The following is a 15,381-nucleotide window of genomic DNA, read 5'->3' as shown; positions in this document are numbered from 1 at the left end:
CATACATTTTCGTCATATCGCCTTGGGGAAGCTTCCTGTGCTGGTGGGGAACAACCGCAAAAATGTGCATTTGTAGCTACAGCTTGTTTGCACAACCCATCAGATCCTTGCCAGACTATTTGCTTCGCTTCCTTTCGTTTTCTCACTTCCCGAGAGTCAGTCCAAAGTAAACAAAATCCGTTTAGTATAAGGAATTTGCGTAGTTTTCAAGGATTTGATGTTTTGTTGTTGGAATCTGGGTGGAATATGATGTATAAGTACGACATTTCGGTGAGAAAAGCCGAAAAATAAATCGATTCACACACAAAGGCATTAAACTTTCAGCTTGATTGGATGCTATTGGCTTCCACTGCTGAGCGAAAGTGGCAAGTTGCGATCTGTGGGTTTTTCGGTCAACTGCATCGTCAATCTAATGGAAATTCAAGCGAGTTGCACACAATGTGCATATCAAATGGAAAGTTGAAAGAAAATGGCACTACAATAAGGAAGAAAAACAAGACTATCCAAGGCAAACAATAACAACATGAAACAAAATATCATCCCTTACGTGGAGAACAAGGAAGGAAATGGATAATCCGAAGAAATTGCTTCCAATCACGTTGTCATTAGAGATTGCAATTCTGAAGAAGGTATTGACGTTGAGCTTGAGTAAACCAGCTGAATTGCTCAAAGGACACACAGAATGACACACGGGAGCCACAATTCATTCCCATTTTACAATATTTGTTTCCCATCGCAAAGCAGGGAAACAAAAGGAAATCGAACAGTGAACGGTGTGACTTTGAGTTACTTTCTTGGGGAAACTTTTTTATGCGGTCCCTATCTATTGCACAAAAAAAAGTTTGCCTGTATGATACACATAAAAATCCCTCGAGCGAACAATCCATTTGATTCCAGCAACGATTGAGCATTGAATCTACACCCGTGCTCTCCAGCTGGTGTTTTATCAGGATTGATGACAAAAGCGTGATTGTAATTTTTAAATCCGAACCAGTGTGACTTAAAGTAGTTCAATAATTAATTGTGCTTATTCAAAAAGGATACTAGCTCGCCGGCGATACGATTTTTTAAATATGTATGATTTGAAACTAACCTTAAAAAAAAAATATTCAGAAAAAAAATTTGTATGGGGCACCCTAACCGGTATTGAGTACATGATAACCGGCACCGGTACTTTGAAAAATCATAACTAAAAAACAAAAAAAAAATAGCATCTTTGATATCGAGATATGTTATGTAGAAATCCTCAGCTTTCAAGAAAAAAAAATTTTCGCTACGTTGCCAGTTGACGAATTAGAAGCGGACACAGCTAGCGGGGGCACAACGGTAATTTCGGGAATCCCCGGCGCAAAAATGTGACCACTCCCAAAGTTCAAGGACAAGTCCCTCCGGTGATACCCCCTTGTTAGCTTGCCTAAAAAATCGAGTGCAGCGGACAAGCAAAATCAGGTTTCTCCTGGCTTCCGTGGGAATAGTTCATCTTCGAACGACCCAGCACTCGAGGGGACATCAAAAACCCCAACTGTCCCTATTTTTCCGACCAGCTCAACTTCCCAATCGGGATTTATAAAGTTGTCTGACCTTTTGGATCAAATCTTCAAGTGTTTTAATGTTTCCGACTCCATCAGAACCATTGTCATCTCAATGCTTCCAGTATTAAAGACAATTTTGCAACAATTGATGCAAACATGGCCCCTACTTGCAATGATTATCTCTCTTTATGTCTAATTTAAATAGAGAGGTCGGAGATATCACTGTTTTACAGTGGAATTGTCGTAGTCTTATCCCTAAATTGAATACATTCAAATTTCTAATTCATAAAGTCAATTGTGATGTTTTTGCTCTGTCCGAAACCTGGCTCTCTTCTCAAAATGATCTCTCTTTCCACGATTTTAATATAATACGCTTGGACCGCGATGACAGATACGGAGGGGTACTATTGGGGATCGATAAGTGTCACTCTGTTTTTAGAATTGACCTTCCACCTATTAGGAGGGATCGAAGCTGTTGCTTGTCATGCAAACATCAGAGGCAAAGACCTCTGTATAGTCAGCTTGAATTGGCCTCCGAGAGCTGCGGTTAGCCGCAAGCAGTCTTCCATGTTTCACAAAAAACACTGCGTCCGGAATAAACATGTCCACGCTGCTGTTCACAGTTTTGTGTTTGAGTACAAATATGATTTTTTCGTACCTATGTTAGAAAATATGACATGTTTGTATTCGTGGTATGTTTGGACATACGATGTTTAATCCCAATGTTTCACATGATGTTCGAACATGGTGTACAGTTTCTCTAACATTTTCACCCCAAGCACCGGCAGTGCGTAGAGTAGAAGAAGCGAATCGGACACCACACCACCACCACTCAACGCGTGGTGTGTTGGTATGTTGACATGGAAAAAATGCTTTCCTTTCATGACAATGGGTGCTTCATCAAAAAATATTGGGCAAATAAACCTCTTTTTCTGTTCTGAACAAAATAAACATCGATTGATATGAGAGTTTTTCACATTTGATATCATTATTTAGTGCACGCATCAATTTATATATTGAATTCATGTAACATTCGCTATTATTAGCTATTTGAACAAGTACTAAAATTGAATTATTCGGCAGTGACATGTTAGGCGTGACGCTAACCACTCGACCACGGGAGCAACAATTTCGGCTGGATCTTTGAATACAAATGGCCAATACTGCTTGTTCGCGACGATCGCGACCCGAGCTATGAGGAGAAGAAAGGATGATGCAATCGCATGCACACATAGCATATGTAGTGCAGTGTAAGTGTAGCTTTTAGTTTTTTCCTTCATTCAGTTTGTGATAACATCGAGAAATTAATGGTGTGTTTTAGCCGCTGAAATTTCTCTGCTGGTTTTGCTGTGTGCCGCTGAAGGTTGCATCTAAAACTATTTTTTGGGTATTTATTTTTTTGGTCAGCATTTGTACGACGTCGCCCGCTATGCAGTCGGCTCCCCAGACTTTAATTGCCAACATGCACGCAAAAAAATAGAAAGCTTCTTTCTATTCAGAGAATGTTTTCTTTGAACGAAACCAAGGATTATTTAATCAGACTTACAAAATGTGCATGAACGATCTATAAACTTTTACTTAGTCGCGGCAATACATACACACACTCTTTACAGATACACGGGCCGAAGGTTGTGCAGTCCACTGATGATTCAACAAGAGCCAAAGGTTGTACCGCTCATGACAACTCTACACGAGCTGATCATTGCGCCGGCTAGTGATCATTCTATCCTGGATTCCTCGAGTCGAAAAAGACGCACCACGCTAGATATGGGGTGCAGACTAGGGGGTCGTTGCTGATTAACGGTCAGCTGCATCCCAATAGGAAGTATCCCATGTCGGGCACACGTACAGAGCACTGAAGACTGCAACATCCCAATTATGAGAACACTTGTAATACTAACCTCGAGCCAACCGCGAGTAATCGGTTACATATTACTAACATAGTTGTAAGCAAACATTGTCAAAATATTGAACTCCCGGCCCCGTTAGGCTGACGTCATTGAGCCTTAATAAAAATATATATTTTGGTGCATGAACTTATAGCCTCTTAGTTCGTGCAATTTTTGAAATGCGAACTAAATTTCAAGTTCGTTTCTGTGAAAAAGTATTCTACGAAGAAATGTTTTGGGATGAATAATTTCTTTCCGTGTATGAAAAGAAACGAAACGAAAGCATTGTATACTGCGACATCGGGTGATATGTTTGTACATGATGTTCATGAATTATAAACATCGTGTTTGTTTTCACATGTCCATGTTTGTGTATCATTGTTCGTGTTGGGGATAGACACTCAACACTAGCGAGAATCATGTTCGAATTCAAACAAAAACATGGAATTTTCACATCGCGTGGACATGTGTAAGTGTTTTTCGGAAGACTGGCCGCAAGCAACTTGTTGACATGTGCTCACTCCTTCCTGAGCCACGATTGATCTTGGGAGACTTCAACTCTCACGAAACTGCCTGGGAGGAACAGTACGACGACAATCGTTCATCGTTGATATATGACCTTTGTAACAGCTTCAATATGACCGTTTTGAACACTGGGGAAACAACACGTGTACCTAAACCTCCTACTAACCCAAGTGCTCTTGGTCGCTTTGCTCGAATTCTCTATCGTTAGATTGCAAGTGGAATGTAATCCAGGACCCCAACGGTAGTGATCACTTGCCAATCAAAATTTCCATCACCATTGGGTCGAATTCTTCTGAATCTATAAACATGGCATATGACCTCACAAGACACATTGACTGGAAAAAATATGCGGACGCGATTGCTCTAGCCATCAATTCCAGAGATGGTTTACCTCCATTGGAGGAGTATAACTTCCTTTCTCGTTTGATCTATGACAGCGCGGTTCGCGCTCAAACGAAACCCATCCCAGGTTCCACTATTCGTCGAAGGCCTCCCAATCCATGGTGGGATAGCCAATGTTCTAAGCTTCATCAGGATAAATCGAATGCATTTAAAGCTTTTCGGAAAAGTGGAACCATTGAGAATTTTCAAACGTATTTATCCTTTGAAAATCAATTTAAAAACTTGATCAAAGGGAAAAAACGTGCTTATTGGCGAAATTTCGTGGGAGGTCTGTCAAGAGAAACATCAATGAAAAATTTATGGCAAGTGGCTCGAAACATGAGAAATCGCTCTTCAACGAATGAAAGCGAAGAATATTCACATCGATGGATTTTTAATTTTGCACAGAAGGTATGTCCCGATTCCGTTCCTGTACAAAAAATTGTTCGAGATATTTCACAAGATAGGTGCGATCTTGATTCCGAGTTTTCGATGGTAGAATTCTCTCTTGCTCTCCTTTCATGTAACAATTCTGGTCCGGGATCGTATAGAATGAAGTTCATCTTGCTGAAAAACCTCCCTGATGTGGCGAAACATCGCATGTTGAATTTATTCAATCGGTTTCTGGAGCATAATATTGTTCCAGATGATTGGAGACAAGTACGAGTTATAGCTATTCAAAATTCGTACCGCCCAATAGCAATGCTGTCTTGTATACGGAAATTGTTGGAGAAAATGATCTTGTTTCGCCTTGATCGATGGGTTGAAACGAATGGCCTACTCTTAGATACACAATATGGGTTCCGCAGGGGCAAGGGGACGAATGATTGTCTTGCGTTGCTTTCTTCAGATATTCAAATGGCTTACACCGAAAAAAAAAACAAATGGCTTCAGTATTCTTGGACATAAAGGGGGCCTTTGATTCTGTTTCAATAGAGGTTTTGTCAGACAAATTACACTCTCGGGGTCTGCCGCCTCTATTGAATAATATGTTATATAACATGCTTTGTGAGAAACATTTGAACTTTTCTCACGGAGATTCGGCAGTAAGTCGGGTCTCTTACATGGGCCTCCCTCAGGGCTCATGTTTAAGCCCCTTTTTGTACAACTTCTATGTAAGCGACATTGTGCATTTTGATCTGTCCATGAAGGAGAAAATCCATGGAATTTCAGATTATCTTCGATCGGGGATCGTTCCTACGATCTTCAATGCAAAGTATGGGCGTGTCACTTGTGATAACATGTACTTTACTGATGGGTCCTCTATGAATGAGTCCACAGGATTTGGAGTGTTCAACGAATTTTTTAGCACCTCCCACAGTCTTCAGAATCCTTGCTCAGTGTATATTGCTGAATTGGCAGCAATTCATTGGGCGCTGGACAGCGTCGCCTCACGACCTGTTGAACACTATTACATTGTAACGGATAGTCTTAGCTCTGTCGAAGCTATCTGTTCAGTGAGGCCGGAAAAGCACTCGCCGTACTTCCTTGAGAGAATACGAGAAATTTTGAGTGCTTTAACCAGACGTTGTTATGTCATCACTTTTATTTGGGTCCCTTCACATTGCTCAATTCTGGGTAATGAGAGGGCTGACTCATTAGCAAAGGTGGGTGCGATTGAAGGCGACATTTATCAGCGTCAAATCGCCTTCAATGAATTTTATTCTTTAGTCCGTAAAAATACAATCGCTAACTGGCAACGTAAGTGGAACGAAGATGAATTGGGTCGGTGGTTTCACTCGATTATCCCTAAGGTTAGCCTTAAACCATCGTTCAAAAGTCTGGACTTGAGTCGGGACTTTATTCGCACCTTCTCTAGACTCATGTCCAATAACTGTTCGTTAGATGCGCTACTCTTTCGTATTAATTTTGCCGACAGCAATATCTGTGTTTGTGGCCAAGGTTACCACGCCATCGAACACGTTGTTTGGTCGTGCGAGGGTTATGCTGTTGCCAGATCGAACTTAGAAAAATCTCTTCGGGCCAGAGGAAGGCAGGCCAATGTGCCGGTGAGAGATGTGTTAGCTCGGCTAGATCTTGATTACATGGTCCAAGTATATGTTTTCCTTAAAACTATCGATCTTCGAGTGTGATTGTTCTTACATCCTTTACCCTTCCTTTTCGTCTTTGCGAGCTATCGGTTCCCTTCCATTAGGATAAGTTGATTTGTAATACATATTAGATGTAATGATAGTTTTTAAGAATTGAGTGTGAAGTGTGAATGTGAATGTGAATGTGAATGAGAATGTGAGTATGAGTGTGAACAATCTCCTTACATCCCATCCTTTTCCTAATGAAAATATGTCACCCTTCTAAACTCGAGTCGATCGCGAGTGATCGGTTTCCTATTTTATTAACCATAGAATTAAGGAAACATGTTAATATATGCTAGTAGAAATATAGTTAAGAGTTTGGCTCCTTTAAACTTATGTAACTGAGCCTGTAAAAATAAACGATTTAATAAAAAAATAAAATAATAAAAATAAATAATAAAATGAAAAAAATATAGCGCCTTATAGTCCAAAGCCATGAAAACAATAAAAAACGAATTCAATCGATAATTACGAAAATAAAATATTTTTTTCTGCAAGTCCAATATAAAAAAAATAACAGGCTAGCTCATTGGCTTCAATTTGGTTTATCGATCATCTGAATCGGTTCAGTTATGGATTTTTGAAAAAAGTCATTTTTGGGAAAAAGTGAAAAACTGATTTTTTGGACCACTCCAAAAAGGAAATGGGTACCCTAATAAAAAAACGGGTCTAATGTTTGGCAATAAAGAATAAAATTACCGCTTTTGATGAAAATCTGAGAACCACTATATCGGTTTGGCATGGAATTGCTGTATACCTATATATCCAATAACTCAAAATTAGTATGAACGTGACTCAGACTCAGAACGTGACAAAATCAGACTGCTTGTAGAATATTTACTGCCCCTAAGGTTTAATGACAAAACCTCTGTTGTTTTTTTAGAGTATGTTTTGCTCAAGATCCAAATTATACGTTTTTTCAATGCCCAATGCAATTAAGTTTGATGATCATTTGAAAAGCAGCAAGAATTTTTAGGTTGGAATGGCAGCAGAAGAAACTCTCAGAACAATGGACAGCGAAAGCCAGATCATTTTAAGGATATTTCTTAAATCCAAGAAACTTTTCCAATTCGACAAACATTAATGTTGTGTTAGAGGCGTTTCCAGGTTTCTACGATAGGAATATACAAGATCAGGAGAATGAATTCCGTACCCTAAAGATAAAATTACTCCGTAAGGAAATCACACTTTCTGAAAATCAACAAGGCGGACAAAATTGGGAAGAATTGATGGTTCGCACGCATTTTCGACGCCTCGATGTCTTGTTTATGATATTCTCACTATGCCTCACTCCTCGGCAAATGTCGACCGAATGTTTTCTGAACATAATAAGAATAAAAATGAGCTTCGAACTCAGGTCAGCAACGATACAATGAACGTTATTTTGAGATCAAAAGATTCGATGAAACCTTGTGGCGGCAGCTCGAAAATTTTAATTAAGATTTAGAAAAACTATGTACAATTAAACCTGTTTTTGTGCGGTTTTTTATGAGATTTTTTTTTGTGCGGTATATGAAAAGAAGCATATTCGACGAAGTTATCGTCCGTTTATTTTTTTTTCGATGGTTTATATGCATTTCAGTGCGAAAAAAGCATATTTGCGTCTCAATTATCCACTTCTGAAATTATTCCCCTCCTCCCATCAAGTTTTTCTAAGTTTTTGCATGACATGATATCTAACAGCATCACGTTTCGGCATGCAACTAAAAGCACAAAACAGCCACGCGCAACCGGAAAGGCAAACTGTCCCATCGCAAAGCTGGGAAACAAAAGGAAATTGAACGGTGAACGGCGTGGATTTGAGTTATTTTCTTGGGGGAAACTTTTTTTATGCGGTCCCTATCTACCGCACAAAAAAAGTTTTTTTTTCAAAATGTGTACCGAACACGGTTCATTAAAGCTACTGGTGAAGTTTTGCACGATTTTTATTTATACGATTTTTTATGCTGTCCCTATCCCCCGCACAAAAAAAGGTTTGCTTGTATATGCATCATGAAACACACGAATGACTTGCAAATGTAAGTGTAATATTTGTAGTAAATAAATGATTATTTTTTCATGCTAATAAAATATTTTTTCTCTACAAGAAAATATTTTCGATGGTACAGATTTTTGGGAAAAAAAAAGTACAGGTGAGAAAGATTTTCAATCCCTCTGGTACAGACAAAAATGTGACAACACTGATCGTAAGTGCGATTCTGCGTAATATGCATTTTAAAACTCTTAATTTTTCGTTACAAGTGAAGTGACTCTCCTATATAGGAATCAAAGACGTAATCCTACGTTGAAAGACATAGAACTTCCATGAACTGGCTTCAAAAACTGGTCACAATTATGTTTGAACCGCTTATATTTTAATTTAATACATTATAACTATCTGATGTTGTACTAGGATGATTCAATTTGTGTATACTATGGAGAATAAAATAACTCAGTTACGAAAGTGTGTAATTTTTGTTCTTTTTTTTTATTTTTCGAATTTATGACGAGTGTTTTAAATTTTAATCATAAGGACTTTGGCACACGTATCGTGGAGGTGCCCTTTCTAAAACAATTCTACTGTAAACATTTTATAGTACCTATCAATTTAAATTGAGGGGCTTAGAATGCAAGGGGTGTATGTGACTTGATCGATTTCCCTTCATCAAATTTTTCTTTAGTTTAAGACTCAACTGCAAAAACGTTCCAATTTCAGTTTGCTATGTAATCCGATGGTTGAGGGTCTGATCTATCTTTCACATTGTCAAATACAGCTGGGAATGGATTTGCAGCTAAGTTATGACCAAAAGAGAGAGTCGATGTAGAGAAATCGATCAAATCACTTACACCCCTTTCATTCTAAGCCCCTCAATTAAAATGTTTCTGCAAAGTAGAAACTGTTACTTCACATATAATTGAAGTTGACATGGTATTTCATGTAAATGTGACACTCATACAGAATGAAATTAGAAAATTTCAATTCAAATTAGATATCCAAAAATTGAAGGGAGTATTCTAGTCTAGAAATTTCAGAAATTTTTTTTTCCTTTATATTTCTGTAGTTTAGTCCTTCAAGAATATATTTTAGAAAGAACTTATCGAAAATCGTTATATTTACCCAGTTCGACCCATTTTAGTGAAGCGATTTCTAACCTGGTACGGCCAAAACAATGAACTTCAAACGCGTTTTCCTCGAGACCATTTTTTTCAAACTGGCGTACACAATATCTCAAGTTCTACTAAACCGATTCATGTCGAATTTATATGAATACAATCTGCAGCTAAAAAATAGTTTTTAAATTATACTATTTTTAAAAAATCGGGAAACGTAAGAAAACCCTTTTAAACCGCATTTTGTTTTTCAAACAGCCATGGGCAAAGAAAATCTCGAATCTATGAAGTATGGAATAAAAATTCCAAAATACAACAAAGTTGAATGCTGACTCTGAAATTAAAAAACCCAAAATCGAAATAATCTGTCATCCAAACTGATCGACAGCAGGAGTGGAGTGATATGCGACGGATATATATCGCGCGTAATTGTCCTTCAACGTGAATGATTCAGGAACAGGATCAATATATTCTGCTTCTATTCTAGGTACCAAAACAAGTGTATACAGAAACAAAAACTGTTTATTTGAAGTAATTTATCTTATAAATTATAGATGGAATTGCGGAATAAAGTATGAGAATGCTAATATATTTCACGAAGTTTGTTGGATAATAGTTGATCGTGCACTGAAGGGTCCTCTCCGAGATAATCTACTCGCAGCCTTCTAAGCGCACCACTATCACTAGTGGTCAACCGTTTAACGGCGAGTATGAGCTTGATCCATGATAGGGTGAAGTGGAAAGTTGTGGTTCGTGGATGCAATGCAGATGTAGGAGTTTTGAGTTTACGAACATCCTGGCCCCGGCAGAAATAACCATTTCTGAAGATGACTTCCTCCCGAGAATGAGGGGTGCGTTGGAGCTGCTCCTCTTGTAGACTCGTTCACATGTAAAATAAAGACCAGTAGCCTATTTTTGAGAAAAATAATTATTGGCGAGGTCCTCACCTGGACCCTCTAGATAGAGGGCGTTGTATTAATTGTATCAAACATTGATGATGATGATGATATGATGTTACATTCAATTGTTCGTTGCTCAGCTATTTTGCAGGGTTGCCAGAGGGTGTTTCTATCGGTAATATACAAATTTTTGCCACGGGACGAGTGAGAATTCCATTTGGTGTCTTCAGTGTGACGACACGCACTACTCCGTCCTTTCCAGGATGCAGCTCAATTATGCGTGCGGTTGGCCATCGCATTGGTGGCGCATTTTCGTTCATGATCAGAACAAGTTGGTTCCTTTGAAGTTCAATAGGTGGCTTGCACCATTTTGTTCGAGGCTGAAGGGATGACAAATATTCTGATTGCCAACGTTTCCAAATGTCATGGAACAACTTCTGAACTTGTTGCCACTGATGAAGACGATTAATCGATATGTTCTCGTAGTTGCAATCTGGAACAGATTTCAGTGACGTGCCAACCAGGAAATGGCCAGGCGTAAGGGGTTGGAAGTCCGATGGGTCATCGGTCAGCTTTGTTAATGGCCGAGAATTTAAGCAACACTCTATCTGTGTCAATAGAGTTTCCATGTCGTCGAATGCGAGTTTCCTCTCGCCCAGAACACGAACGAAGTGCTTCTGTGCTGAATTAATTGCTGCCTCCCAAAGTCCTCCGAAATGAGATCCTCTAGGAGGATTGAAAGGCTAGTGAATTTGGTTTTCACTGCACTCATGAGCGAACGATGTCTTGAACTCATCACTCCGTATCAGTCGCTGGAGCTCATTTGCGGCACCAACAAAATTCTTGCCGTTATCGGTATAGATCTCCGAACAGAGTCCCCTTCGGGAAACAAAACGGCGAAAAGCTTGAAGAAATTTGGAAGTGCTGAGATTGGTGACCAATTCCAAATGGACGGCCTTGACACAGAAGCACACAAAAACTGCGACATACGCCTTAACTGGTGCATCTCGTCGGTGACGAGGTTGCAGGTGGATCGGTCCCCAAAAGTCGATGCCAACAACGGAGAATGGTCGTGAGATAGTCACTCGTATAGTGGGAAGATCGGCCATACACTGTTCGACTAATATCGGCTTGGCCCGAAAACATGTTACACGAAATAATATCAGCAGGGTTTTCGCTGCCAGCAACATGACTCCACTTGCAGTTGGGAGTGGCATGTTGGATTTTGGAGACCCTATTGGCCACAAAGGTGGTCCATGTAGAAGGAGTACATTTTAACCAACTCAACACAGTCGTTGAATCGACCCAGAAATTCATGTCACTATTTCCAGACGTAAGGAATCCAATACCTTTTGATGCAATTCAGCGGCAATCAAAGCTGCACACAATTCCAAGCGTGGGATACTTAATTGTTTCAGTGGCGACACCTTGGAACGTGACGTAAGAAGTGCAACCTTGATTTCGCCTAAACTGTTTGCTGTGCGTAAGTATACGCACGCTCCGTAAGCGTGCTCAGAAGCGTCAGAGAAAATATGCATTTCGATAGAAGTTGCATCCGGAAGTAGCACTTGTCGTTCGATACGAAATTCGTTAAGACGATCCAATTGCATGTAGAATGTATTCCATTGATTTTTAATGTCTGCGGGCAATTCGCAATCCCAGTCGTATACCTTTCCATTTTCCTCTCTCAGACTCCATAAAATCTGCATGAATATTTTTGCAGTAACCACCACCGGGCCGACTAATCCTAACGGATCAAATATCCGCGCAATGCAAGAAAGCGTTGTACGTTTCGTTATTGGCTGTGTAACATCGTCGGGCTCCAGTTGTATCATGTATTTCAATCTATCAGTCATGGGTTCCCAATGCAAACCCAATGTTTTGATCGACTTGTCCTTATCAAGGTCAACAGATGATTCTAATGCTCGATTGTTTTCAGGAATATACTTTAAAATTTCCGATGAGTTGCATGCCCATTTTCGGAGTTGCATGCCAGCAGATTTGAACATGGAATCCATCTGGTTTTGGAGTTCGATTGCCTCGTATATAGTGCTTGTACCAGAAACGAAATCATCCATGTAAAAGTCAACCAGTGTGGCTCTGGATGCAAGTGGATAATTTTGTTCCTCGTCCTTCGCCAACTGTTTGAGTACACGAGTGGCAAGATATGGGGCTGATGCAGTGCCATATGTGACGGTTTTTAACTCATACATTCGAACTGGCTCCGATGATGAGGAACGCCAAAATATCCTTTGGTAAGGTGTGTCTTTATGGTGGAGATTTATCTGACGAAACATTTTTGTTATGTCTGCAATCAGTAAAAAAGAATGCAACCGCGATCTCATAACAATTGAGCGTAGATCGTCCTGGATTACTGGTCCAACTTCCAGGATGTCATTCAATGACAAACCAGTTGCACTCTTGCACGATGCGTCGAACACGACGCGAACCTTGGTCGTTGTGTGGTCTTCACGGATGACCGGATGATGTGGAGGAAAGAATGAAGATGGTGTAGTAGTTTGAACTTCCTCAATTTGTTGCATATGACCGAGTCTCAAATACTCGTCCATGAAATCTCGGTATTCCTTGGCAAGAGTTCGATTGAAGCGGCTTTCAATGTGCCCCGGTTTGTTTATTATCGCCAAGGTTGTGCACAAACTCCTTTTTGAATGGAAGGCGAACCGTGTATCGACCATCTGGTTCACGAAATGTCGTGTCCGCGAAATAATTTTCATACGCTGTTTCTTGAGGTGAGAATGCCTTCATCGAATCATCTTCGATGGACCAAAAACGCTCCATATCACGGTGCAGATCTGATGTAGTAGCAATGTTACATGCAAATGGGATATTTGTGTACTTCTGATGTGTGTTGCCGGAGACGATCCATCCAACCTTCGAGTTTATTAACCATGGTAATGAATTTCCCAATAATATACGTTCCGACGGGTTGAAAATATCGAAGAACAGCTCTGCCCCTATAATAACATCAATGTTACTCGGTTTGTAGAACGAGGGATCGGCTAATTGAATTCCGTTTGGAATGTCCCATGTTGATACGTCTACTGAGACACTAGGCAAGTCTACAGTAACCCGAGGAAGAACATATAGATCAATCTCAGCAGAATAATCGCTATGTCGGGATTTGAGCATCGACCGGAACATGAAACGTACTTGCGTTGAGGATCGGCCTATTCCTGCTATTGGTAAATTCACCTTCCTGCGTTTTATGTGCATCCGCTGACTCACACGTTTCGTAACGAAGCATCACTCGCTTCCAGAGTCCAGCAAGGCTCGAACAGGAAACTCACCACCATTATCATCTACTAACAGGACAACTGCTGTGGCTAGTAGAACTCTGCGACTAACGTTATCATTTTTTATACAATTCGTGATTCCTGTATGCACTGCGGGTGTTGATGATAAAGAATATTCGTTCCTCTTCAAGTGACTGGGTTGATTTGTGGCTGATGATGATTGATTTGATACTGTTTGTTTCGATATATTTGATCTCTGAGAATTACACAGTTGGGTGTGATGTCGTCCACCGCATTTGCGGCAATTGCCCTCTGATGGACATTCCTTTAAAACGTGACCTCGACGCAGGCAATTACGGCAAAGCTGATTACGTCGAATGAATCGTTCTTTCTCTTCTGCGGACATTTTCGTCAATGTGCTGCATTGATAAATAGAGTGCTGACCAGAACATACTATACAATCACGTGATCCATTTTGGAATGATCCGTGATTCCCCGAGCGTTGAATGAAGACTCTTTTTCCGCTAACTTGTTGTACTTCGACAGGTTTAATAACGACTGACTGAAGTACGTTGACCCGACGTTGCGTAAATTTAACAATTTCATCGAAGGTGACGTTTTCCAGGGTTTCTGCGAATTCTTCCCAATCTCGTCTGCTGACTGGATCTAATCGCGTACTAAGCAGGTGAATCAGAAGCACGTCCCAATGTTCGATCTGTTCGCCTAGTTGCTTCAACACTCGTACGTTGGTTTCGAATTTCTCAATGAGTGAATGTAATTCCTCAGCATTTTCTCTCTTTATAGTGGAAAATTCAAACAGTGACTGAACGTATATACGCTTCAGACGTCGTGGGTTTGAAAAATGGTTAACGAGCATCTTCCATGCAACAGGATAGTGATCCGTAGTTATTGGTATCGTCTGGATCACTTTTAAAGCCTCGCCAGCCAAGGAAGACCGTAAATAATAAAACTTCTGAATCGTTGATAAATTTGTTGAAGAGTGAACGAGTGAATAATACAAATCGTGGAAATTTAGCCAACTCTCAAACTCTCCACTGAAAATGGGTAACTTGATGTCTGGTAGTTTTATATGGCTCATTTGAGGAGGAGCATCATGTTGTGGGTTTTGTGCTTCCTGTTCACCAGGTAATTCCTTACTGTACTGAAGAAGTTTACCTTTAGTGCGGTAATAGCATCTGTCGAACTCGGTGCGATCCTTCAGATACGCATCCATTACTTCATCCACGTCTTCCAAAACCTCCAATTCGGACTGCACTGAGTTAAACTCCGTCCATAATGCAGCTAGGTTATCTAAACGAACAGAAAGTTCCAGTGCATCATATTCTGCTTGGAAATTGTCGGCGAATTCTGTGATGCACGCAAACGATGCCAGTATACTGCGTTTACGATTCTTCAATCCCCGAAGCTTACGCTCAGCTCCCGTCGCCATCGTGGAATAAAGCGAAATGATCTGCAAGCGAAAGACCACGCAGAACGGACAGGAAAAATAATTAAAAAGGAACGCTAATTACCTTCTCAAGGCAAACGGAATGCCTTGAATATTGATTCAATTATCCTTGTGAACAGTATTTGGCGTACGATGATCCTTCCAATTGTATTATGGTGAAGCCTTTGTGAGGGAATCACAATGCGATGAATGGAGACTCCATTCATCGCATTGTTCTATTGTCCTATTACGCAATGAAGCCGCGTAAGTA

At 40.2% G+C, this 15,381-nt stretch overlaps 1 protein-coding gene across 1 annotated transcript; it reads right to left on the bottom strand.

The window, feature by feature from the left end:
• Positions 1-11,722: 11,722 nt before the first annotated feature.
• On the bottom strand, positions 11,723-15,113 carry LOC129773505 (uncharacterized). Its single transcript, XM_055777118.1, has 3 exons — positions 14,840-15,113; positions 13,147-13,489; positions 11,723-13,070 (listed from the first exon to the last, which is right to left on the bottom strand). The coding sequence occupies exons 1-3, from the start codon at positions 15,111-15,113 to the stop codon at positions 11,723-11,725; spliced, it is 1,965 nt and encodes a 654-aa protein (XP_055633093.1).
• Positions 15,114-15,381: the final 268 nt, after the last annotated feature.

Source organism: Toxorhynchites rutilus, chromosome 3 (genome assembly GCF_029784135.1).
Source record: "Toxorhynchites rutilus septentrionalis strain SRP chromosome 3, ASM2978413v1, whole genome shotgun sequence".
Classification (NCBI taxonomy): Eukaryota; Metazoa; Arthropoda; class Insecta; order Diptera; family Culicidae; genus Toxorhynchites; species Toxorhynchites rutilus.
Note: the sequence above shows the minus strand (reverse complement) of the source record. Positions and strands in the feature narration are given on the sequence as shown.